The sequence below is a fragment of the Neophocaena asiaeorientalis genome, unplaced genomic scaffold (genome assembly GCF_003031525.2).
Source record: "Neophocaena asiaeorientalis asiaeorientalis breed wild unplaced genomic scaffold, Neophocaena_asiaeorientalis_V1.1 scaffold67, whole genome shotgun sequence".
Taxonomy (NCBI): Eukaryota; Metazoa; Chordata; class Mammalia; order Artiodactyla; family Phocoenidae; genus Neophocaena; species Neophocaena asiaeorientalis.
The window spans coordinates 10527628-10555457 of record NW_020173731.1 but is presented as its reverse complement, the minus strand read 5'-3'; the positions used below and the strand labels follow the sequence as shown (position 1 = coordinate 10555457).

Genomic DNA, 27830 nt, shown 5'->3' with positions numbered 1-27830 from the left:
GGGGACATTACAGGCTTTGGAGTGAGAGAAACTGTGATTCCCCCAGAAATACCTCAGAGACCCCAGACTCTTGTTCGTTTCTCTTGTTTCCCTGCCCCACTGACAACCTCTCTGACAAATCAAGGCAAACCTTCATTTGGCTTCAACCCCACTTGCACCTAATTGTGTGAGCCTTTGGTAAATTACTTGTCATACTTCAGTTTTCTCATCTGTGCAATCAGGACAATTGCGGATACCAATTATGGCCTAGTAATAAAGGTTAAATGAGGTGATGTGTATAAAGGTGTTCAGTAAGCACGTACTCCCTTTCCTTCAGGGGCCCGGAGCGGATGCCTGAGGTTGGGGTGCACGTTGGGTAGTGCTGCCCATTTGTTGAGACACCTAAGGAGGTCAGGGTGGAATTCCATGCTGGCTGGATGCACGTTGGGGCTTCTTAGATTAATTCACATATCTTAAAGGCCTCCTATGAAGTGCTTGTTCTTCAGACAGGACAACCCTGGAGCGGTCTACCTCTGGAAACTTACGGGTATTGTGGGAATTTGCTTAGCCTCCTCTTTTTATGGCGAAGGTGGGCATCATCCATCCTCCTGTGCTCCCTTTCTGCTCCACTAGTTAGAGAGTTTATTGAGGCAAAATCTTAAATGAATTACAAGTGACTCAGAGAGGGCTGACAGCCCCTTGCTATCCACATCCTCTTGCAGAGGATCAGTAACAGAGTAACATCTGTTACTCACTGGGTACCTGGAAAGCCTTTTCACCCTAAGATGCCCTGATTCTTCTTATTATTTTTTTGTGTGTGTGGTATGCGGGCCTCTCAGTGCTGTGGCATCTCCCGTTATGGAGCACAGGCTCCGGACGCGCAGGCTCAGCGTCCATGGCTCACGGGCCTAGCTGCTCCGCGGCACGTGGGATCTTCCCGGACCGGGGCACGGACCCGTGTCCCCTGCATCGGCAGGCGGACTCTCAACCACTGTGCCACCAGGGAAGCCCCCTGATTCTTATTTAATGGACAAGTTGTAAGTAATATCAATGAGCATTGTGAATGTCCTCTCCACCAACAGTCTGCCTACCCAGTGGCTACTACTACCAGCTACTACTTCTATCTCTCAAAGATAGAAAGAGGACAGATGCCTCGAGGAATAGTCTCGGCAAGGTTTGTTGCCTTTAAGAGGCCCAGAAATCCCTGGCAGGAACCAGATGCCTGGCATGCCCTCTACAGATCTTCCCCCCCAACATCCCTGTAATCAGACTCCAAAAAAACACAGAACAAGAGAGCTTTGATGAGGTAGGCGGCTTTTCTGCGCAGCCTTCTGTCTGCTTGAAACAATCCTCCGGTGCTCAGTTTCAGTTCAGGTGAGGTTACTGCAGGCCTTGTTGGCATTGGTGGTTGGCACGGGAGGAGGCAGGGAGCCGAAGAGGGTGAGAACTACACTCACAGATCACCTGAGATCACCCATAAAGGACCAGATACTTGTGGTGCATCCTGATATCTGTAAAAACAAACAAAAATGAAGATGGGGATGGATGATGGGCCCGAAGCTACTCCAAGGCGAAGCCAAATGTACCATTTGCCCATCCCTCATTGCTTCATAAAAGGAGGGGTTGGCAGAATTTTCAACATCATAGCTTCGTTCCTGGATTTGCCTCTGATTTATCTGCAGCTCAGATGAAAACTCTAGATTCCACACCCCCACCCTATGCATTACAGAGCATAGACTGAAAGCACTGTTACAACTCTACTGTTGGGGAATGAATTTAGAGCATGCAGAGGAAAGGCGTAATAATACAGGTGCTCTTTTTCCCTGGGATTGGAGTTACTGTCACATCCTAAGCTATTGGAGCTGAGCAGGCTTGTGGGGGTGTGGGGAAGAAAGGGATGGAAGAAGTGACTCCCCTGTGACTCTGATGGCGATTGGGACATAACTTCAGCAGGATACGCACTGCAGGCCTTGCAGTCTGGCTTTGGCAAGCTGCTTCCTGCGGGTGCCAGGTCTCTTGTCAGTAACGAATGCAGTATTGCATCTGAGGCAGATCTGGTTGTATCTGGAGCTGCCATTGCTGCAGTTCCAGAGAGGGTGTTTGCTAACCCTGTACGAGCATTCCGGCCAACCAGAAAGCTGCCAAGCGAGAGCTTAACCAGAAATATTTCTAGCTTTGACACAGCAGAGGCTCTGAGCATCCGTGAGGATGAAGCATCAGAGATATGAGTGATATTTGTTGGTGAAAATATCAGCTTCTTGAAGATTGATTACATTCAGTGGTATTGGAAACGATGGAATCAGATCGACAGTTAATGGTTTGCATGCCTAGAGGTCTGGGTGCTTGTTTCATTCTTGACTGCCACTATTTGCCCTTGGGCAGAACCCTTTCTATCTCCACTAAAATATCCTGACCTCTCCCCCTACTTCATGAAGATGTGGAAAAACAGTTTGAAATAATGGGAGAAAGTATAAAAAGTAGGACTTTGGGCTCTGAAGTGAAGCTGTTTGGGTTTGAATCCCGGCTCCACCACCCAATAGCTTGACTTCTTTTTAAGAGTCAGTTTTCTCATCTTTAAAATAGGGATGAAAGTAGTACTAACCTAATAGGATGGTTGGGAGATAATTCATTTGGCTCCCTGCCAGAAGGGAGCCTACATTCTGACACTGCTGGAAGCACAATAAATTGCTCATTAAGGGGTAGCTCTGAGTATTATTATGTCTGATAAGCAGTTTCTTTTAAATGATTTAGCAGATCCCTGGTTTCAGTGTTCTTTAAGGGTCTGAAAAGAGTTGGTGAGTTTTGGTGGTGCCTCATATCACATTTAAAAAATTAAAGCCTTTAAGTTCCCCATAGCACAGGGAACAACTAAATGGAAGGGGTAAATGTTGGTGTTATGGTTTTTTCCAGGGATCTCTGTCTGACTGCCTCACCTCGCTTTCATTGCAGAGATCCGTGCTCAGCTCACAGAGCAGATGAAATGCCTGGACCAGCAGTGTGAGCTCCGAGTGCAGCTGTTGCAGGACCTCCAGGACTTCTTCCGGAAGAAGGCTGAGATCGAGATGGACTACTCCCGCAACCTGGAGAAGCTGGCAGAGCGCTTCCTGGCCAAGACGCGAAGCACCAAGGACCAGCAGTTCAAGTAGGGATGCTGTGGCTGTTACTTTTAGAGACCTTGAGAATGGGGTCCGGGATGGAGGGAGGCAGGGTGTGCCACCTCCATCGAATTGTATTTATGAAGCAGGTGACCTAGTGATTTCAAATTGGCTGAGGGTTGAGAGCCCTCAAGGACTTCTCCTTTTCCAGATCAGTCTTACATTCAGTTCGATGTCTTGGAGAGATCAGAATAAATGATGAACCACGCTTATAATAACAGCAAACGCCTTTAAAGCTCTTCCTATATGCCAAGCATGGTTCTAAGGGCTTTTACATATTTGTTAATTCACTTAATTTTCACAACTCCATATGTTAGTTATTGTTATATCCCCAACATACAGATGAGGAAACTGAGTCATAAAGTGATTAAGGAACTTGCCCAAGGTCTCTCTCTCTCTCTCTTTCTCTCTCTCACACACACACACACACACCCCTAATAAATAAATAGCAGAATAGCAGAGCTGAAATCCAAACCCAGGCAATCTGGCTCCAGAGTCTGTGTTCTTAACCATTTCACCAAACTGTCTTTAACTGGAAGAAATGAATGTTGTAGCCATAAATCTAAGTCGCTGTGCAGACAGTTGCTAAAGCCTATTCCTTCTACATTTACAGTATTTTATACAACTGGCCCCTTCACTTTGTTCTCACTGCCATTGCACTAGTTTAGATCATCATCATCTTTGCCTGAGTGATTGCAATACTCACTGTATCATCTTTAGCAGAGGTTCTCAATCCTGGCCACACATTAGAATTCCCTGGAGAACTTTTTAAAAATACTGAAATCTGGGCCCCACTCCAGATCAATTAAACCAGAATCTCCGGGAGTAAGGCCTGGGTAACAGTGTGGTGTAGAAGCTTCCCAGATGATTCTAACGAACGACCAGCGTTGCGGACAACAGTCTTCAGCTTCTCCCCATTCCAATCTGCCTGATCCATTATTATCAGATTTAGTCTTCCTGGAACACCCTGGGGATCAGGCAGTCTCTCTGTGCAATGGCCCCCCGATGTCTGTGTTCTTGATACTGAAGATGTGGTCTCCCAAGATCAGCACCGCCAGGGTTTTGGAGATGCAGAATCTCAGGTCCCACTCCCAGTCTGCTGTAACAAGATCCCCAGGTTGCTGTTGAGAAATGTTGCTCTGTTCACAAAGGTGTGCACTCCTTGGCTTGGTCTTCAAGCCCCTCTACATCTGGCCCGACCAGCTTTCCAACCTTATTTCCTGTTTCTGTTCTGCTATACTGCAGCCAAACAGAACACTAACTCCACTGGGCCTTTGCTTATCCTGTTATATGAACTTTTGTGCCCATTCTTCACGTCTCTGCACGTTGAAGCCATACCCATGTTTTAAGACTGAATGCAGATGCAACCTGTTTTAAGAAACTTTCCAGATTCTCCCAGGAGGAAGAATGTTCTCCCTCTTCTAAATTCTTACATCAGTTCTTTTTTTTTTTGTTCTTTTATTAGGACATTCAGAGCTATCTGCCTTATATTATCTTCCCTCAGTGGACTGTCTAAGCTTTTCTGATTCATTGTTCAGTCTCCCACAGTGCCTAGTGTAATATATAATAGATGCTCACTAAATATTATTGGATGAGTAAATGAATGAGTAAATTTAAGAATTAATGCCAAGTGTATCTTATTTCCCTGTTTTCTATTTTTGTTTATCGCCCTAATAATTTGGGACACAATTTATCCTTTACAAGCCAGCTCTGAGCAATGAATAAGTAAGGAGAACATATGACACTTTCAACAGAAGCCAGAAAGAGAATTTCCTCCAGATGTTTTGTCCTCCGAGTCTCTTATCTTTTGCAAGTCCTGTTCTCTTTATGATAAGCAATCCTGAGAGACTAAAATGTTATTTTAGTATATGATAAATGAAGATCAGTGGGGGAATTGTTTGCTTTAGAAAAATGATTCAAAGTTGGATTTATTCTCTTGATAAACTCCTCCTAACTTTAAAATAGCATTTGATTTTTAGTACTATATTATATTCTCAGCTTAAGGACACATTTACTACAAATTAAGGTACAGATGTGCTGAACTGCTCTAAGATCACATACAAGAAATAGGGTGTTTTCTCCAAGACTGGGAGAATTGATTTCCCTTCTGATAAAGTTGGTACCTGACTTCATTTTTCCCAGATGACAAGTGAGCATTTCTTGAGAGCCAGCTATGTGGTCTGTGTTGTACAGGTATTGGAAGATACAAGACAGGTTTATTGTGTGTATCCATAGGGAGCCATATCTGGTTGGGGAGAAAAGATTTTTAATATAGGAAGCAATTAGAGGATAAAGCAATAATGGTCTCATTAAGAGATCATTGGTTTTATGTAGAATATAGATGTGATAAGAGGTCAGTGATAAATCATCAGAGACAGATAAAGGATGTGGAGTAGTCAGGAGCATTTTCATGAAGCAAGTGGGATTTAGGTTAGTCCTTAAAGGTAGATTTGTGTAGGAGAGAATAGCATGTGCAAGAGAGAGGAAGCAGGAGTGTTTGGTGGCGAGGGGTAAAGGGGCTAGTGAGGGATCCAGCTTTATTATAGGAGGTTCGTATGCATTCATTCAACAAATGTCCATTGTGCATTCCTTGAACTCCTTCAGACCAGACATTGTACCCCGGGATATAACAATGAACAAGCACCGTCTTCCACATGGCACTTATAATAGAATGAGGAAGCAGGCACTGAACACATCACACAGTTAGATGAGTTGAGGTAAGTGTTGCGGAACAAAAGAACAAAGGGCTACAAGCACTCATAGAGGAGCCTTTGCCACTCCTTTGCTGTCACTTTATGGCTAGGTTACTTTAATAGTTTCTTGTCGGATCTTATCCTGAGCAGCAATCTATTGATACTTATTCAACAGACCCCTTTTAAATGCCTACTGGGTACTGTGTTCTGGGCTGATTCCTTCAGAGACTGAGATAAGCTCTGGAATCTTGGCTAACAGGGAAAAGAGACGTGTAAACAATATAATGTAAAAAGGACTTAAACAGAGGTATGAGCAAAATATTATGAGAACACAGGTATTTCCCAAAGCAGTGGAAAATAGGGTTTAGATAAGTAGACACCAAATAACGGTTCTTTGACAGACAAGCAGGGTAGTTCAAATTTGATGTGGCAGCATGGTAGAGAGCCCTCTGGGTTCTTGTGTGGGGAAGGAGACATGAGGAAAGATGGTAGAAGAATGAATTTTTATGCCAGAGAAGGCCAAGATAGAGGTTTTGGGGGGATAATCCATGTACGATGTGAGAGCAAAAATGAATAGAGAGGAAGGCATATATTCAAGAAGTATTCAAGAAACTGAAGAGGACTGGGTAACTGATTGGGTAAAGAACTGTAATGGTCAGAGGTGACCCAGTGTCTCTAGCCTGGTGTCCTGGAAGAACTGGGGCATCTATGATAGAAGTGGGGCTGTTGAGGGAAGACCTGGTTTGAATGGTGAGCCTGCTCTGGGCATGTTGGGTTTGGGGTAGTGGGAGGGCTGTCCAGTGGAGATGTTGTACTATTGAGGTAAGAGGTGAGGTAAAAAGTGACTATGGGGGATTCCCTGGTGGCGCAGTGGTTGAGAGTCCGCCTGCTGATGCAGACGACACGGGTTTGTGCCCCGGTCTGGGAAGATCTCACATGCCACGGAACGGCTGGGCCCGTGAGCCATGGCCGCTGAGCCTGCGCGTCCGGAGCCTGTGCTCCGCAACGGGAGAGGCTACAGCAGTGAGAGGCCTGCGTACCGCAAAAAAAAAAAAGTGACTATGGAAGATATGAAACTATATGAACTCAGGGAAGAGAAAGAGAAGGACAGAGAGCTAAACCCGGGACCCAAGGCTTGGGCACACCCAATTTTAGGGAGTAGTAAATGTTAATTACCAGAAGTAAAAGTTACCAGGGGAGGATGGGGGAGGGAAGGCAGAGGGGAACAAAGGAGGGAGAGGTGATTTTTTTAAAGCACTTAAAAGGATGGAAGGTATGTAGGATAGCGTTGTCTTATGGAACTAGCAGGCTTTCAAGTAGAAGATCTGTAAAAGTTAATCCCGCAATTTCTTATTGATATTCTCCCATTATAAGGCATTGCAAGAGACAAAGATAACTAAAATGAGTCCCAAACCCAAGACTTTTCAATCTGTTAGAGTGCAACATGAAATTGCTGATTTTTGGAAGACACAAAATGTCACATAGTGACAAATTCATGTGGTACAGCCTAATAGAAGAGGCGATGAGACATACATACAAGTGCATGTAACACAGGCAAGATGGTGAGAAACTCAGTAAGGGAGTCCAGGCAACATCCTACTTTCATACATAATTTATTCCTTACAAAGTACAGGAGTTTTACATGGAGTAGGTGGGTTCTATTACTATAAGTATATATGTGAAATTCTGAATTACACCTCACCTGTTGAACTTTGAGCATTTGTCTTTCATTTTCTTCTTTTTGCCACAATTAAACCCATGATCTGCTTGCATAAGTCTAGGGAACATTTGAGGAATTATGGTGACTAACCTTGTCTTGTTCATCCAGGGATGAGACTCTACTTCTCAATGTAACACTAGCAGCAGCACTTGCATTTTTCCACTTTCCACTCATCTCTGTGCTGTAAAATGGAACCAAGTATTCTGATTTTTGCACGTACAAGTGTTACTGTACAGAGACAACCACGATGCTGAAACGGAGCTGGCCCTTGGCAGACAACACCACCAGGCCACGCTTGAAACATTTGTTAGCAACTGAAAAGTGACATTTTTGGCCTAGGAAAGGCTTTTTAGGCATGTCTGTTTTAGGTTTGGCAGACCCAAATATTTGGGTCTTTAATAGACCCAAATAATAGTATCTTACATGAGATGGAAGTTGATTTTTCTCTCGTGTAATCGTCTGGGCGTTAGCCATCCAGGGCTGTGTCAGGGTCCTTATTTCATCCCTAGAGTGTTGCGCTTGTTCTGTATGACCCAAGATGGCTCAGACCACCATGTCCCCATTCCAGCCAGCGACAAAAGCAAAAGGGCCAGGGGCAGGCACATCCTTACCCTTTAAAGGTACAGTCTGGAAGTGGCACATACATCTCTTCAGCTCACACCTGACTGGCATGGTTCTACTGAGCTGCAAGGGAGGCTGGGAAATGTAGTTATTATCCTAATGACCAGAAAGTAGAGTTGCTATTAATATAGATGGAGGGGAAAGATAGTGGGGGACAATTAACAGCCTCTACCACACTGTATGTGATATACGAGCAGGCAGGTGTATGAAAGACCATTCTGCTCATCCACTTTGTAAAGTGCCATAAAAGCACAGAGAAGAGTGGGCTTTATGGAGGTGAGGTTCAGTGGATGGGAAATGGAAACACAAAAGTGCCAATGCAAGGTATTGGTTTTATAAGCTTAATTCAATTGAAACGATGCAGAAGTTGTAGAAGGAGGGTAAAAGGATGGGGAAGGAAGCATTTTAGGCAGAGAGAACAGTGTTGATAAAGGCATAGAGCTGGGAAAAACAAAACTGGTAGGTAACTCATCTGTTTTACTAAAGAACAGGAGTAATAAACGTGATAGTGACATAAGTCTGGAAAAGTTGGTAGGGACGAGATTACAGTGGTCCGTGAACGCCAGGTGATAAGAGTTTGGGCTTTATTCTGTAAGCATGGGGGACCCACTGATAGTTTTGGAGCATAATTATGGATGGCTGTGATTTGGAAAGGTAACTATGGCAACAGTGCATAAGATCAGCTGGAGCAGAGGGACTGGAGGGAGGAAACCTGTTAGGAAGGGATGGCAGTGAGCCTAAGGTTAATGGGGGCCGAGATTGAAGTCGTGCCCTGGGAACTAGAAAGGATGGGTCAAACATGAGGGCAAGAAGCAATTAAAGTCAAAGAAGCTGGGACAGAGGAAGGGCTATGGGTTTTCTGGGTTTCTGGAGTGGCAATTGTATTTTCATTCAGCCGGAGAAGTGTAGCCTCGATTTCTCTGACTCCAGGGCTGCTCCCTAGAATAGTTTATTCTCTGCCCAGAGCATCTCAGCAGGCACTCGTCACCTCCCCCAGAGCTGTAGCAGCTGTTGGCCCAGCAATGCCATGAATTTGTCTCCCTGTGCTGCCAGGAGAGCAGCTGCCAGCAGGAGCCCTGGACAGACACATCTCAGGGACATGGAAACTATTCAGCTTGGGATGGGGTAGGTTAGCCAGGGCTGAAATTGGTCTACATGACTTGTCCCACCCTTTTCCAGGCCAGTTTCTCAACCTGGCTAGATTTCAGCCCCTCATACTGGGGTAGGTTGGGTATTTTAACTTATAGTCTTAAGTGACCGCATTTAGGGACCAACATTGCTGAAGTGCTGTTTTCATCTTCTCTTGGACAACTTCTTACCCTGGAAGCCATTACCCTGTCACTCTTTGGCTTGGCTTCCTATTCTGCTTTTCTCCTGCTTACCTTTTGTCCTCTCCCACATGGTCTCAGTGCAGACACCTTCACTAAATCTCACACGACTCTGACTCCATTGCAAAGTCTGACCCTGCAGTCTACTTCCCCTCCTTCTCGCCCCCCTATAGATAGAACTATAGTGATTATTTCTATCTATCTTATTCTGCTTTGTTTAAGATAGGTTATATGACTTCCTCCATCCCTTTGAATTGTGGGAGGACCCTATTAATGTCTGAAATTCTATCTGCCTGGTTTGATTAAGAGCAGAGATATTATGAGAGGGTAGGAAGTCTTCCTAGGGAAGATGTTCTTGCATTTTCTTTGGCTCCTTGAAGAGTCTAAATGTATTCCTGTTTGTTGCTAAGCCTTTGATTGTCTCTTTTAAGTGGAATCTGTGTTAATATTGCCCAGCAGGACTCTAATTGATAATGTGTTGGCTGGTTTGTTTTTTTTTTTTTTTGCACAGACTTGCTGTAAATTACCTTTCAGTCATAGCTCATTTGGTTTTGATCTCCTACTTTTAATAGCTCAGTTCTATCTTTTATTTTGAGGTAGGGTTATGGTATTTTTTTTTCTTTTCCTGTTGAGTTTTAGAGGAATACTCCTGCAATGCTATCCCGCTGTGTTCCTTACAAAGACCTTATGCTACTTTATAACCCACTGCCAACATCTTGTCTTTCTTCCAGCTTTTCCTTCTCCTCAACAACAAATATTTGTCGAACATTTTTAAGGTATTAGTCTAGCCTCTTAGAGGAGAGAGATTCAAAGTAGAAGTAGTGGTTCTTTCCCACATGACTTTATAATCTAATCAGGGACAAATTATGCCTGAACATAATAACACAGACATTCATTGTAGGGCAACATGGGGTGAGTACCAAGTGCGTGCTACAGAAGGCATGATGCACAGTTGGTAGGTCAGGAAACTTCCAAGGTGGGGAATGGGATTTGAACCAGACCTTGAAAATGGCTAGGATTTTGACACGTGGAGAGAGAGGGAGAGGAAAGATGCTACAGCCAGGAGGAAAGTACAAAGCACTTTTGGGGTACAATGAGTAGACTGGTTTGGTTGGGGTAATGAGTGTATATGGAGGAACTGGACAAAAGTAGATAGCACCATATCATGGCGAGCCCTGACTCTTGAATAAGATTTGGCTCTCTGCTGTGGACACTGGAAACCACTGAAGGTAGGAACACCAAGTGTCCAAGCTGAGGTTATGAACTCTACTTAAGGAAGATTAACCTTATCCTTAATGGTGATGGTTTGCTAATTCACAAGGAACTTGAGACAGTGAAACCAGTTGTCACAGTAAGTAATAAGGATCTAAATTAGGGTGGGAGGGTAGGGATGGAAAGGATCAAAATCGATTCTTCAGTCCATTTAGCAAGCATGTATTGTGCTCTTACCATGTGCCACGCACATGCCAGGCAGACAGATACTGCCCCCTGCACTCCTGGAGCTTACGGTCTAGAGACAGATGGAAAACAGCTGGTACGGGAAGACTACAGGAATTACTAACTGATGGGATTTGTTTATTTATTTTTTTGGCTGCGTTGGGCCTTCGTTGCTGCATGCGGGCTTTTTCTAATTGTGGCGAGTGGGGGCTACTGTTCGTTGCGGTGCGCGGGCTTCTTGTTGCAGAGCACGGGCTCTAGGTGCGCAGGCTTCAGTAGTTGTGGCATGCAGGCTCAGTAGTTGTGGCTCGTGGGCTCTAGAGTGCAGGCTCAGTAGTTCTGGCGCACGGGCTTAGTTGTTCTGCGGCATGTGGGATCTTCCCGGACCAGGGATCAAACCCATGTCCCCTGCATTGGCAGGCGGATTCTTAACCACTGCGCCACCAGGGTAGTCCCGACTGATGGGATTTGGGTTTCAAGTAATCTTGGCAACACAAAAGAAAGAGGGCTGTGAAGTTTCTTTTGGACTTGGGTAACTGGTAAATTAATGGTGCCTTTAATAGAAATACCAAAGTTAGGAGAAGGAGCAGTCTTTGAAGGTCTGGAATATGAGAAATTTGGTGTTTGGTTGTTAAGTTTAAGACATCAGAAGGATATTGAAGCTGAAGTATCTGTAATTGACAGAAAATGACTAGCTGTATTCAGGGCTAAAGATCTGGACCATATTCAGAGCTAATGTGTGGGTTGTTGGTAGAGAGTGGGGCAAGTTCATAGAGAGATAATGGTTGAGGCTGTGGAAATGTTTGATTTCCAACAGTAAAGGTTTTAGGAGTTAAAAGAGGGGAAGATTCTTTGTATTGTCTGTGGTACTCAGATTGTAAAGGGTGAAAAGGGATTTAAAAGATATATTTATTTGTGTATTCATTTAGCACACATTTTGGGGACCTAATTATATGCAGACATTGATCTAGGTACTGGGGATAGGAATAAGACACTATCCTATTCTCACTAACATTAAATTAGCAGTATATTAAGGAAATACACATGGAAAGTAAATCTGCTTATTTGCCTGATTATGAGTGTGGAACTTATTGGAAGGGATGTGAGGGAGGGAGCGGCACTCAGGTATCCCAAGAATCTGGTAGATGTTCGACCTGCAATACTCCTTTCAGTGGGAGGTTAGGTACACAGTTAATTAAAGAGAAATTCTTGTAGTGTCCATGTTCTTGGCCTTGGGCCCAGTGTTTGAATGTGCACAGTCTCTGCAGTTACATCACCTATTGCCGATGGATTTCTCCTCTGGAGTTGAGTTCACAGTTGTTCATCAGCCTCACAGGACAGCTTTGGGTTGAAAAACAGAGTCAGCTGGCCATGGAGAATGTTATAGCTGTGACTGCAAATCAGAAAACAGTGGAGGACCAGAAAGTTCCTCTTTGAATATGGGGTGATTTTGAGGAGGGAAGTAGGAGGAAGCCTGAAGCTGCCAGAAGGAAGAACCCCTTACTTCCTGGGACTAGTGTGTCACTCATTCATTTTGGACATATTTGGGAGCTGTTTGTTCCTTCAGGGAAGGTTTTGCCAAGAATTAGCATCTGGTGTTGAGCAAAGGTTGGCTTCCTTTTGCCATGGCTCAAGGTGACTTTATTTAGAAACTAACAAAAGGTCTGTTGGTGAGTTTTTCACTGGCCCAGTCCATATAGAACTTTAAGTGGTGGTTGGGTCCTTTTTGGAAGAGTTGGGAGGTCTCCTCTCATGTGGACAAAAGAGGATAGAAGCAACACAGGCACTTTGGGGGATCAGCAAGACAGAGTGGTGGCCTGTCTTTTGAACAGAGAAAGAATTCATTTGAAAGCTCTTTGGGAGGCTTTACAGCTTAGCAGAAAAAGCTGAGAGCTTTAATCCAGACAAATTTGGATTTTCCGCTTACAGCTGTGTGACCTTGACCAAGTCACTTAACCCCTTTTCGCTTCAGTTTTCTCATCCTTGAAATGTGGAGAGTAATGCCTACCTTGAAGAGTTGTTCTAAAGATTAGATATAATATATGTAAAGCACTAGCTGAGTGCCTATAACTTACTAGATGCTCAAAAAATGGTAGCCGATCTAATTATCATCACCACAGAAGGAATATAGCTGTGATTGTCAAGATCACAGGCTCTGGAACCAGCTTTTCTGGGCTCTGATCTTGGATTTTCTACTTACTAGCTGTGTGATTTTACAAGAAGGTTGTTAGTTGCCTCAGTTTCCTCATCTGTAAATTGTGGATAATAATAGTGTCTACCTCATGGAGTTGTTATGCTGATTAAACAAATTTTAATATATGTGAAGCCCTGAGACAGTGCTTGACCTAGAGTAAATGTAAGTAGCAGTGACAATTTTTCTTGTCCTCAGGAGTTGGGACCAAACATAGCTATACCAGGTAAAACACTAGTAGACTAGATTCACCATTTATTCCCTGCGCACAGTTAAGCGTTCTTAAGTCTGGCCCTAGGTAATAGTATGTCAGTCTCCATTCACTTCAGCGACCCCCCATGGGCCCTCCCGAATGACAGACTCTTCCTGCCTCTTGATTTTTATGATATGGCTACATTGGAAGGAAATACGCAATTGAGTGACTCTATATAATTGTATGTCCAGTTCTTATAAAAACTCAGCAGTTGTATGTTTTGTCCTGTACGATGTCTTATTCACAAGGTGTCATGAACTACCTTGAACCAGGTCATTAACCCTGGCGTGTTATTTTTAGATCCAGGCTCATAATCGTCAAGAGGAGGAAATTTGTCTTACAGTCGCCCTCAGATGTCCTTGTCCTCACGGAGGTAGTAGTTAGCACTAATTGCCAGGTCATTAAAGATGCAGCGTTGAGACCCACAGGTCCCAACCGCGCCCCAGGGGGATAAAAGAACGCCAGCCCTGCTCAGCCTCCTGAGCGGCCACCGTCACGACCAGCAGGCAGCACAAATCTCAGTCATGAGCATAACAGACTGTGGTTTACAGGGTTGTCTGTCTCATGAGGCCACACAGAGGCTTACAAGCTTCTGCATAAATGGCTTCATATCATCCTTTTAGGGCAGGGAATGATAGAGGGCAGGTCGGGAGCAAAACATGCTTCTATGCACAGTTGGGAGGATGTTGGAGGCTGGGGCATTCCTGTGTCTTGCTGGCTGTGCCGTCAGAATGTCACCAGGACACACCTTGGGCTTTCAGCTTACCAGGGGCACAGCCCTGGTGATCATGTCCCTTAACAACAGTGCTGGGCTCAGGGAACTTTTAGTATTCATTTTCTGGGCTCTTGTAAGCCCATAATTATTCCACAGTAGACACAGGAAGCAATGTGCGGCAGGTTCTTTAATTTTCAGAAATTCATAGCCAATTAAGTGAATTGACTTGGATCCAGTTCTTTTTTAAAGGCAAAAGCCATGTCATCTTTATTGGGAGCTGACTGTGTTATGTGAGAGGGTTTACAAGATAAGAAGAAAAGACAGTCTCTGCCATAAGGACGCTCATAATTGATATGGGGAAAAATCAGACAGGCTGGGAGAGAATAATAAGCACACATGTGCGCATGGGCACACGAATCTAAAAATAGGACCCCGTGTAAAGCAGGTTTCAGTAGTCACCGGGAAGGGAGGGAAGGTGGAGGGCTCGGGAGGCACTCGTGCTTGGCTCAGCCAGGGAGAGGTAAAGGATAGCAGTTATGTTCTCAATTAGATTTGGTCCCAAGTTAATTGAAGTAAAGACTTAAATATCTAACTTCTGTGCTGTACTGAGGTATCATGCTGTGAAGAGAAAGAGAGTCATGTGGGAAGAGCTCAGTGTTAATGAAGGATTTAGGGAGAATAAGAAAAAAGTAGGGTTTGGGTTTTTCAGAGTTGAAATCCTTTCCAGAGTCTCCTGCCCTTATACACCTCCACCGATCATTGGATCATTGCCCCTCGGGTTTTAATTCAGGGAAGATTGATGAGCACAGCTCTGCTTCCTAACATATTTTGGGTACAGCTAGTTAAAGAATCAGGATTAGAAAATGAATCGAACAAACTAGGATTATCTTCAACGGGAGGATGCTGAGCTGTTGTTTGCCGATTTCTGCTTAAGCAGTTGGGACAGGGCATCCTTGCGTGGAATTCAGACATCCCTCCCTGGCAGCCTCTGTGTTAAAAGTAGAGGTTGCAGAACAAGTCTGGCAGCTCTCAGCCTGAACCCTTGTAAACAACAGATGTTCGTAACTAAGTTCTGGGGGTGGGGGTGGGGGTTTCTGTTGATGCTTGAAATTCTTTGAATTTACAGGCAGCATCTCGAGGATTTAGCAAAAGGAGGAAGTTGTACAGAATCCATGCCACAGCGTACAGGTGGAAATGATGCCTCAAACATTTCCTTTGGAAGACAAAAGCACAGGCATTGAGTGGACTCTGAATAGAAAGCAAATAAACCCAGGAAGGCAGGCACAATTAAGAAAGGTTCAGTTTCTTCGGTTTATTGACTTTCTGCCCTTCTCCCCGCCTTGCCCCGCCCCCCTCGCCTTTTTATACATGGACTAGATTTGTCAGCCACCTCCTTGCTTCTGTTTTCTCTGGTCCTGGGTGGAAATGTGTGCCCTTCCCTATCACTGAGTTCTACATATACATGCGTGCACACGCTCAGGTAGGTGTGCGGCACCTTCTTCCATTAGCACCTCCTGAAGCCATTCAGGTGCTTCTAGTATACGGATTAAATGGTATTGTTAGGGGCTTTGTCTTAAAGGCTAACCTGATTCTTGCACATTCTCAGTGTTGGTTTTGCCAGGTCTCCTTTACATCATTAACTGGAAGTGAATGAAGGTAATGTGGCTTATAAAGAATTCAGTGATGCCTCTTTTTTTTTTGTCCTCACCCTACTCCCGGCCCCCAGATACACATACTGAGTTTCCAGACGGCTGATAAATGATTAGGAAACCTACTTTACAGCATAGTTCAGGGAAGCCATATGGAAAAAATATATATAATACAAAAATATATATATAATGTAAAAGTGATTTATCAGATCTGGACCCGTTTTTGAGCCATTCTAGCCAGAAAGAATTGGTTTGAAAATCTTGGATAAGGTTTCTTGCTTATTATTTTGGGGGCTGAGAACATCCTTGTGCTATTATTTCTTCTGAAAAACAAGTCCACTCCTGGCCCTCTTGTGAATTAGCATAGAAAGTTTTGGTGAACACCAATCCCTCTATGCGAGGTTCACTTATTCTTTCAGCAAACATTTATTCAGCACTTATTCTAGAGCTGTTCTAGGAATTAAATATGCACAGAAGACTAAGACAGTATTCTAGCTTATAGAGGTTACCAGTTAACGTGAAACATTTAAGGTTGTATATATAGGCGTGTGTGGATGTGTGTGTCCTGACAGGTATAGAGTTCAAGACTGAGGAGCCAGAATTGTAGAGGGACCTTTTTAGTCACCTGTATTACATGTGATTCAGTAATAGACACTCGGCTGCATCTTCATCATCAACAACGATCAACAGGTTCTGGCAGGTGCTGGGGTCACGAAGATTTATAGGACCCAGCCTCTGCCCTCAGGAGGCTCGTTGTGTCATGTGGAAGACAGAAGGTTTATGCAAAGAAAGATAACACAAAGTAGCGTATATTTACCGCCAAAGGAAAGAAAGATGGGAGAACTGATACCCTTTTCATCCAGAATGGGATCTCTAATTTTTTGGGGGGACATAATTTTAGACTTACAGAAAAATTGCAATAGGTCAGAGAATTTCTGTATACCATTTACCCAGCTTGTCCAAAAATGTTAACATATTAACATTTGCTTTATATTTCTCTTTCTTTCTCTCCATATACAACTCATGCACATACATATTTTGTTTTTAAGAAACACTTGAGCATAAGTTACAGACATGATACTCCTTTAATCCTAGACACTTTAATGTGTATTTACGAAAAATAAGGTTGTTCTCTGACCCAATGGTAGTATAGTTATCAAAATCAGGGTGTACATATTGACACAATAATGTTATATAATCTACAGACATTCAGATCTACCATTTGTTTCAAATATTTTCTTTTTGGCAAAACAAAGTCCAAGATTATGCATTTCATTCAGTTGTCTCTTTAGTTTCCTTTAATGCGGACAGATTTCTAGGTCTTTCTTTGTATTTCATGACATTGACATTTTGGGGGAGTATTCAGCCCAGCTATTTTGTAGAATATTCTCTAATTTGATACTTCTGTTAATGTCTAACATTTCTTTATTCAGGTTATGTACTTTGGGCAGGAATACCGTAGAAGGGATGTTGTATTCTTCTCAATATACCATGTGAGGAGGCACTTGTCAATGATCTGTCCCATTTGAGACCAAGTAAATACCATGTTATTCTTCAAACCTTATACCCACTAGTTTTAGCATCTATTGATGATTCTTGCTTGAATCAGTTATTACTATGATGGTTACCAAATGGTAATTTTTCTAGTTTCCATCATTCCTTCTACATTTATCGGTTGGGATTCTACTGTAAGGAAGAGGTTTCCATCTCCCTCTATATTTGTCTGGTGGTTTGTTTGTTTATATCAATGTGGACTCATGGATTCTGATTTTATTCAGTAGTTTATAATCTTTTAACATCTTTATTTTAATGCTCATATTGTCCCAGATTTGGCTAGTAGAGTCCCTGCAGGCTGGTTCCTGTGTCCTTTTGACATGTCCCCATCATCCTTTGAGTACTTCTTATACTTCCTGGCGCAACAAGATGTTCTAGGTACATCTTGTATTTTCCTTGTTTCAGCTCAGGAGCCATTTCTTCAAAGAGCCCTGGTTTCTTTTAGTGAGGAATGGTATTTAGAAACCATGGGTGCTAGGTGTGCTCCTTGTTACTGGAGTACCATTGTTTATAGTCCCCTTCAGCAGACAGAGGTAGTAAATAGATGTATGTATGTGTACACACGTTTACCCACATACTTCTATATCAATTTCTCTATCTGTCTGTGTGTTATCTATATTGAAGCCTAGGAGTTCACATCGATATCTTCAATTCCAACCAAATACTACATGTTTTATTCTATTTTCTCCCCTTTCCATATTTGTAACTCTGTTCTCTGAACACTGAGAGACCTGGTACCCATTATCCATAATATATTTATTTAATTGCTCATTCCTAGAGTATACACAGAGTTTCAGAATTGCTAACCCATGCTCTGAAACAGGCATGACTACTACTAACTAGATTTCAATACTGGTTTGAAATTTTTTTGCTTTTGTTTTTAGCCTTGAGGACCAAAACACAGTGTTCAAAAGTCCAGACAAAGCATACACTGAGGACCATCCTGTGGACACCCCCCCCACCCCCCCATCCCTGGGCCTGCTGTGACTCTGGGAAAGCCGTTTTATGGATTGGGACCCTTGCTGCTTTCTCCTAAGACTACTCCTCTCCTGTTCTCCCTAGCGTTCTCTGTGATCACCTCCGTTGCATTTAGGGAACCAAGAATCTAGCTTTCATTTCAGTTCTAGGCTGTGATTGTTAGGACTGTTTATCAGTAGTTCATGTAATATGCTTGATGTAGGACCTTTGGATGAGCTCCATCTGGTCCCTCAGAGGTGAAGCCTCAGGGCACTGCTCATTGACACATGAACTTGTAGAATTTTCAGCCCTGTTTGCTAACTCCCAGTTCTGATGGGCCTGCTGCTTCTCCTCCTTGGCCTTCTTCACTCAGATGCCCTGGCCTCTCTAATAGCTCTTTTGCATCATCTCTGACCTGGACATTTTCTCCTCTCTGTCTGGGGATGGCTTCCAGATTCCCCTTCCTCTGCCCCATTTAACCCTCTTTCCACACACTCATTTTATTTCTCTCCTTCCTCCAGACACATATAACATGGTCAGCGCTGCTGATTCCAGCTGTTCTGAATCTTGCCTACAGCTTAAGTTCAAAACCAGATGGACCCAAAGCATCCTAGATGCTGTGCCAATATCCACCACATGAAAACAAATTACTAAAAAGCATCAGGGAATTTTAGAATAGTTTTGAGGTTTGACTCTCTGTCTTCTCAGTGGTCCTCCCTGCCCGCTCTCCCCATCTCCCCCTGCCCCCTCCCATGTTATATCTTGCCACCCTTCCGTCTCTTCTCCATATGCCTCGTTTGGCAAGGGCTGGTTTCTAAAACCTTAGCTCCTGTGTTCACCTTCTCTATATGCAGATAGCTCTAACCATTGGAATGAGACTGTGTTGACAATCAGGCTGGGTTGTTGCTCTTTTTCTAATTGTTTTTGCCCTTTTTGAATCTTCCATCAAGGACTAAGGAATCTCTGTCCTTTTAGTCATGTAGAGAAAGTGAGGCTGCGTCTCTCTGTCTTTAAATGTGGGTATTGACAGGTCAGAGAAGTCGCTAACTTGGGAATAAAGTATATGTTCCTCTAATGACCTTATCAATAGGGGTGCACAATGGTGCCAGTCCCACAGGCTGCCCCTGCGTATTCTAGACAGGGAGCGTGTTCCTCAAGTAGCAGCGACATTGTGCCCACACCATCGCTTTCAGAATCCTTATTCTTGGAATTTGCCATCAGCTTTCTCCTGGTGTTCTGTAGAACATTGTTTAACTTCAACATTTCTAGTCACCCTAAACATAAGGGGAAGAGAATCAGCATGGTGGGGCCACATATCTTACAGGTGCATCTTGCAGACACTGGCTGTCGTTTACAGAGCATCAGGTAATACATCAGGTAATACAGAGCATAGTCCAGTAATATCAGGCATCTACTGTGACCAGAGTATTAGACCCTGTAGGAAATGTCCCCAAGAGAAGTCCTCAGGGACCCCTGACTCATGCAAAGTAAGATGTGTATGTACATAACATCCTCCTCCCTCCCTCCCTCCCTCTATCCCTCACTCCCTCCCTTCTTTCCTTTCTCCCTCTTTCTCTCCCTTCTTTGGAGGTGAATACTTTGAAGAAATCCTCAGATTCTCAAAAGGGTCTGGGGTGTGTAATCACCCCCCCCCCAAATATCTTATATTGCAAGCTGGAATACACACACAGACATATGTATATTTTAAAATAAATAACTAACAACAACATTTTTGTAAAACAAAACCTAGGTATCTTTGCTCTATGTGATGTACTCTGATATTTTCTACTTTGTTCTGTGTTATTCTGTTCCACTGTTTTCTGTTTCATTTTCTGAAAAATGCTAGCTGGTGACCCGCTAAGTTGACTTTTTTTAACCCCACTAATGGGTTGTATCCCACAGTTTGAAAAACATTGCTTTTAAGAACATTGGTTCTTAAAATTTTGGTGTGCATAAAATAACCTGGGATGGGTATTTAAAATGCAGACTCTTGAGCATCACTCCACTTGTAGCAAATCAGAATCTCTGGCAAGAGGGGCACAGGAATCCAGATTTTAAACAAGCACTACAGGTGATTCTGATGCAAGGTGAGTTGGGGTCCTGAACACTCACACTTAGAGAAACTACTCTCTTATGGACTTAGGAGCGTGGCTGCTCAAGGCTTCAGGTCACACACTTGCCTGGAGATGGTAGATATTAGTGAGAATCATCTGAATCCAGACTGAGAATTTTCCCCTTATAGAGTGATCCTGGTCACCCACACTCATTCCTGGACCTTGCTGTCCTTTGATCGTCCTCTTTTCCTGATATCTATTATGGCCCTCATGAAGGCAGAGAGGGAGTTAACTGAGGCCACAGAATAGGGAGCGAAGGAACTGAAGGGTCATTTTACAGAGCGGCTGGGGTGTGGCTCAGCCCTCCAGTAGGTGACCACAGCCAATCCCAAATTAGAATTGGGTGGGATTCAAAACTACTTTTCCTATTCACTTGCCTTTCATGTGTAACCACATGCAGTGTGTCAACATGCTTCCCGGCGCCATTAGGCACCAGCAGTTTTGCTCTCTCTGGGTTCATGGACCCTTGGTATTCCTGTTATGTGTTGTCTTAGAATAGCTCTGGGGCTTGGGCAGCTGAGCATTGCCCATTAACTCTTTCAGCACCAGTGCTTTATAGATGCTAAGAGCATCTTAGTTGAAATAGAGCAACAACCACAATAAAATAAGAAAAGGATTGCTAGTCAGGACACCTGGTTCCTTGCCTTGTTCTGCCATTATCTCTGTGACTCCAGGCTCCCTGAGCCTCAGTTTCCTCACTTAGAAAATGACAAGTTTGTTCTAGACTCTAGAGCATCTTGAAAGGCCCTTCTAGCTCTGAAATACCAGGATACTATTTTTTTTAATTAATAAATTATATTTATTTTTGGCTGCGTTGGGTCTTTGCTGCCGCGCGCGGGCTTTCTCTAGTTGCCACGAGTGGGGTCTACTCTTCGTTGTGGTGCACAGGCTTCTCATTGCAGTGGCTTCTCTTGTTGCAGAGCACGGGCTCTAGGGCGCACAGGCTTCAGTAGTTGTGGCACATGGGCTCAGTAGTTGTGGCTCGCGGGCTCTAGAGCGCAGGCTCAGTAGTTGTGGCGCACAGGCTTAGTTGCTCCACGGCATGTGGGATCTTCCCAGACCAGGGCTCGAACCCGTGTCCCCTGCATTGGCAGGCGGATTCTTAACCACTGCACCACCAGGGAAGCCCAGGATTCTGTTTTTTATACCCTCTGGTGTTTCTCTTTGCACTTAAAAAGTCTTCCCTTTAAAGCCTCTCCTAAGTCTCCTCTCCATAGGAGATTCACTGAGGTTGGGAATTTCCAGAGAACCAGATGATAAATTAATAACAACAACATGTATTCCTATTTAGTGCATGGGCAAAGTATGAAATTGATAAAGCAAGTTCATTGCAACTTGGGTAATAAGGCCTGGGAATTTGGGGACATGTTTGTCTTTTCAGACATGACTCTAGCTACTTTGTTTTGTGCATGTAAATACATTGTATGGACTGCCAAGTAATAACATAGCTATAACAATAATAACACATGATGACGATACTGATATGTAGGTGTAGAACATTTTAGTGTTTATGATTTTTTTTTATGGACATTACCTCGTGTGATTTGATCTTCATAATAGCCATGTGAGTTGGGCAGGGCAGGTCTGCTGTCCCCATTTATTTTTTTTTAAGTAGATGAAGAAATGTTGAGGTCCAGAGTGCATCTGTGACTTATCCAAGATTACCTGGCCAGCAAGTGGCAGAATTAAGACTAGACTATAGGTCGTAAGCATGGTTCAGAGTGCTTTCCACAGAATACCACCTTGCTGAGATGGGGTATCATTGTTCATCCAGAGTCCTTATACACCAGTAGAACTCAGTAACCGACTAACCTGGAAATTGACCAAGGCGTCTTTTACTCCACCCATCCCTTTAAAATTTTGCCAGCAAAGTGTCGGCATGGTTAATAATATGCTGTAATTTACAGCACACAAACCAGTGGGTGAACAAATTCAGTCACTCAGCAGCCTCCCAGATTCATGCTGCAGTAGTTGATTAGCCAAGATTAATGGAGGCTGAAGATATTAACTGTTCATTAAATGAATTGTCTTACTGTGCTCTACATTTAACAGGATTTCTGTGGCTGTGATATCTGTCATTAGTGGATAATGATTAACTACCCACCCATTGTTGGTGATAGACGTTCATCGAGTATTCCAAACTATCCCCTGTCCTCAAGAGGCTTCCTTCCAGTAAGCAAGATAAATATCAAAATAACACATGAGAACTGGTGATGATGCAGGCAGCAGACCTGATGACTGTTTAGACTTCATTCCATGTAGCTCTATAGTTTCACAGAACCAAATCATTTTACTTTATTTCTCCTTTCTCATTGTTATCATGAGCCAAGTAAGGAAACATATTGTCTCATTAACAGGTGTTCTGGAGGGGGAGGTCTGAATCTTAGGGATACCCTTTCTTCTCAAGTGGCTTGTTGGTACTTGACATGCTAAAGGACCATTTGCCGGGCAAGAGGAGTTACTGGCTGTAGATCAAGCTTCTCCACTCTTGCCTGGTGCCTGAGAGATGCCTGCTCCCAAGGTAGTGGTTACTGCTTTGAAGATGTGTGTGGATTTCTGAGTGACGTCATTCCAGTTTGGCACAAACAGGTATTTATTTTTCTAGAATGAACAACCAGGAGTAAGCCAAACTGTCTGTCTCAGTCATCTCCCAAAATTTCATTCATTAAAAAAATCTGCTAACACATCTGCATGTATTTTTTTTTCTCTGTATGTTTGTCATGTGCTATAATTACTTATGGGGTTTCTGGTGACATCTTAATTAACTACAGAAGAAAAAACTGAAGATATAACTGTAGAGTTGTTTGCAGGTTATTCTATGGAATATGTGGATCTAACTTAATGTAGATGGTTATAAAATCTTTTTAAACTGAGAAACATATGACTTTTTTGTTCCTTGGTCATCAATCACATGTCTTTTGCTCTTGCTATGATATTTCATTTTAATTAAGTGAATTAGTCAGCTCAGACTTTTGAAAGATCACAGCCTATTTGGGGGGGTGGTTGACAGGGGAAATTTTAATACATAAGTAAATTTCTAGGCCCTTAGTTCTATGGATCATATTGGCATAGTTTTTGTTCTCCAGCATTTTGGTTGTACCCAGAGTACACAAGGAGGGTTTAGTAACCTCTTTGTTTGTACCTCCCTATAGTTCTGAGAATGCTAGTGGCAGGACACAGGATATAAATGAAGGGAAGGACCCAGGTCTGCGGAAGCCACGAATGGGCTGGTGGGAAGGTAGATCTTCTAAGTCAGCCAAATCAGGGTTTCATGATGGGCCATCCAAGCCAGTGTACACTCAAGCATCAAGACTGGGGTAGGATGTGGGTTATAGCTGATCGACAGTTTAGGAGCAGGAAAGTCATATCTTGGATCCAGGAGGTCTGTAAACATGGGAGAAGCAGGTCAGAAGCAAGAATTTTGCTCCCTTTAACCCTCATGCCCAGAACAGTGCCTGGCACATAGTGGTGCTCAATCAGTATTTGTTGAATGAATGAACGAAATAAGACTTTAGAGATCAGGGACTCAGAGAAGAAGGCTGGACAGAAATCTAGGCAAGAAATTGGGATGGAAAAGCTTCAAATCTTGTGTCGACCCTGGCCCCCCGCCCCCACCAAACCAAGTCTCTTCTCACGGGGTCCACAGAGCTGTCTTGAGTGAGCCTCTAACCTTCTCTCACCATGAACACGGGATGGGGTGGGGGGTGCTTGAAGGGCAGGCCAAGTCTCTCACCTGACATAAATTGATGGAGACATTTCCATTTCACTTCTACAATGGCTCAGATTTGGGAACCACTCCCAATTCTCTGACCTGACTCAGAGGAACCTTGGCCCTACAATCATTCAGGAAATAGTCATTAAGATGTCAGACACGTGCTAGTCCAGTTCTCAACTTCAAAGCAGATTCCTAAGCTCCCAGATCTTGAATATGCCATTATCCCAAGGGTGTGGCTGGGCTCCTTGGAACTAACCCAGAGCCACAAGAATTCCATTTCCATACAGCTCTTCCCCCAAATCTGATTATAGGGGACAGTTTAGACTATTTTGAGTAAGGTGGGTACACCACTGCTTGAATCCTTTCTAATCATCTGTCTAGGCTACTGAAGACAATTTGTGGTATTAACTTGTCCCTGAAAATTTGAAAGCCGGTTTCTCCATACATAGAATATACATTTTTTTGCCTTCGGCCCTTTTTTCTTTCTGTCTCTGAACTCTCCTACTCTGATCTCATTGCTGGCAAAACTGAAGCTGTAGCTGTGATAAGCCCAGGGAAGTGTTCCTGCCCCCTCCCTGCCTGCCCACCTGCCTATCTTTGAAAGATGCCTCCAGGCTGCCACTGTACTACTGGGTCACACAACCAGCAGCAACTATTATAGGCAGAATCTTTTTCAAGTCAGTTCTCACCTTGGTGATTTTTTTCCCCTCCTTCTTTTAACACCTTCCCCAGCAAATCCCATCCATCCTCTGGCTTATCTGGGTCAGCAAGGGTCTGATTTTATGCATGGCACTGTCAAGCCATAAATCCGCGGCTTTGCCTCTCTATCCAGCCGGTCTGCTTCTGTCAGCATCAGCAAAATGCATAATAGAAAAAGTAAGCCAGAAAGGCTAATAACACTCATCTGAATAAAGTAATCTCTTTGGCTGCCTCAGTTCACTTCATTTTAATCAAGGTAGCAGGCAGGAATTTAGGTTTAAAAATCTAGCCTCCTCCTTGTCACTAGTTTCCTGTCCAACTACCACTAAATGATCCCTTTTATTTTTTTTTATCCTCCTCATAGTTGGGTACTCAATAATCTATATTGAATGATGTATTTGTTTAACTCATCTGGGTGTTTGTATACCCTCACATGTATGTCTGTTTTTAAAAGTGAGAAACCACATTCTTCTTAGATGTACTGACATTTGCCATCTTTATATACAGACTGACTGACAGGTTTGATAGGAACGTTGGGAAAGGGGGCTCGGTGGAAGCTGCAGAAGCATCTAGGGTTCTGGCAATCTGGGCTCCCTTTGGCTTCTTTCCTGTCTACCTCAGCACAGTTTCCTGTGTGGAACGCAGGACTGATCCTTCCACCTTGCCCCTTGGCAGAAGGACAGTGGAAGATTAAATTCTGCTCTCCTGTTGGTACCTCCCTCATGTCTTCCCAGAGACTTACAGCTGCTTGGTTAATTGCCTGTTGCTGTGGTCTGATCTCAACCATTATTTGCTGAGGGCTGTGCATTTGCAGCAGGCTGAGCTCTTGGCCCTGACCCAGGGCCGGGTGAGGAGCATGTTGGAAATTGATGAATGCTGAATCCTAGTTTGTTTGGAAATAAAAATAATAATATTTCTTCACATTTGTATAGTGCTTTACTGTTGATGTAATTTTTTTGCATTCATCATCTCATTTGAGCCACACAACAGCCCCATGAGGTGGGCAAGTCGGAGACCATTGGCCCAAAAGGAAACGTACCTCAGTAGAACAATGCAGAAGCTCAAGCCATCCGGTAATGCCAGGCTTGTGTCATGCAGCCCATCTGCAGAGCTGTGAACATAGTCATCTTTAATTAAATGGCACATTAATTAAATGGCACCTTAGGCCATAAAGAGTGCTTAGGCCAGGAGAGCGTGCAGGATTTTACAGTCATGCTTTGAAGATCTTTGGGGAGCTAGATGTACAACAACAGGACATGTGTCCATTTTATAGATGAGACAACTGAAACTGAACAGAGGAGATATGGAAAAAAGGGAAGTGTTCTGTCAAGGCCAACTTGGACCTTTATGGAGTTAGCTCTTCGCCTTAGGTATTTTATTATTTATTTATTTATTTAGCGGTACGTGGGCCTCTCACTGTTGCGGCCTCTCCTGTTGCGGAGCACAGGCTCTGGACGCGCAGGCTCAGCGGCCATGGCTCGTGGGCTCAGCCGCTCGGTGGCATGTGGGATCTTCCCGGACCGGGGCATGAACCCATGTCCCCTGCATCAGCAGGCGGACTCTCAACCACTGCGCCACCAGGGAAGCCCCGGGTTTAGCTCTTTTAGATCATTTACAATGATCATTCTGTGGATGCATAGTTGGCTCGTGACTTTCTGAGCCTCCTTTTTCTCCTGGTTTTGTTTTTTTTTTTGACTCCAGAGTCATTCCCTCTCAATTACAGTATTACGTTTTCTTGATCTTCCTCCTGAAAAAATGTTTAAGTAATAAAAATACTTCTGGATATTTTGTCTGCTTTTTAGGGATTAGTGTTTGAGGAGGTTTGCAGCTGTTCAGCACATGCCTAAGGGATGCAGACCCTTTTCTTTAAATGCCCAAGTATCACACAACCTAAGACTCCCCGTGGGTGGGGGAAGTAAGGAAACTGTACAAACAAATGATAGATGGAAAAGATATAAAGACAAATTTCAATCTCCTGACCAAATGAAGCTCTCTTGGCTCTAGCAGCCCCAAATAAAATCAGGCTGCAAAGCTGCTGAAGCAGGAAACCACTCTCGCAGAACCTTAATTTGCTCCCTATGAAATCACGTCTCGTTGACTTGCTCGTTTTCCAGCCTGAAGTGTGTTTCGCCTTTGTTCACGGTGGCTGGGAAAATTGCCTCTACAGTGGAATTGTGTTCCCCTCCTACTGCATGCCCCACACCTCTCCTTCCCCACCACTATCCCAAAATAAATAAATGAATTAATTAAGACACCTCCGTTGGAAGGAGAAATAAGTCTGAGAAAGCATACAAACTCAAAGAGCCAAAAATATTGTATGAAAACTACAGTAATCGTAAAAAACTGGGAAACCCTGGGAGAAACAGACAACAGAGTCTAGTACTTTTTTTTAGGGCCATAGACTCCTTTTTTAAAATAAAAATCTTACATAGAACTCCCATATATGCAACAGATCAAAGCAGTGTTTCATAGGTGTAAATCTACTTTTAAAGTGCCAATTTATAAAGAGTACTTATTACAGAGTTAATCAGTAGAAACAATGAGGCTGGGTTTATGAACCCAGATTATGAATCAGAGTTGCAGTTTTTTATCAGTTTCAGCATCCAAGTTATTTCAGGTTCTGGTTTGGGTTGCTTGATAGCAAGAAATCTCGACTCACGCAGACTATCTTGAGATAGTTTTAAATTGATTTAGATGCTTGAAAAAGAAGGGTGTTTTCTGTTTTAAAGTTGAATCACTGACATTACCCAGAAGCTATTCCTATTCTCCTTCATCAATATTAATTGGATAAATGGAAATGTATAATAAGCTTTACAACAACTGATAATGAAATGAGATCATATTGAGCGTGTATATCCTTACTACCCAACTGTGGTCTACCATGAACTCGGCATAGGCCCCTAAGCCTTCTGTGGCACGTAATTGAACTTGGCCACTGTGTGTCAAATCATGTGCTCACCTGAACAGCTTTACTCAAGGAGGCACACAGGTTGAATTAAAAACTAAACCTGTGCAGAGCAACATACATTTTAATCGATAGCACATTTTCC

The 27830-nt window shown here is 43.4% G+C and overlaps 1 protein-coding gene across 9 annotated transcripts in view; it reads left to right on the top strand.

Annotated features, from left to right (window-relative positions):
• Positions 1–27830, top strand: part of SRGAP2 (SLIT-ROBO Rho GTPase activating protein 2) — a 242007-nt gene that overhangs the window by 89835 nt on the left and 124342 nt on the right. For all 9 annotated transcript variants that reach the window (XM_024750914.1, XM_024750912.1, XM_024750913.1 and 6 more), the window contains one exon: positions 2929–3121. In XM_024750914.1, coding sequence (XP_024606682.1) covers positions 2929–3121 — 193 coding nt within the window. The remainder of the gene's footprint in view (positions 1–2928; positions 3122–27830) is intronic.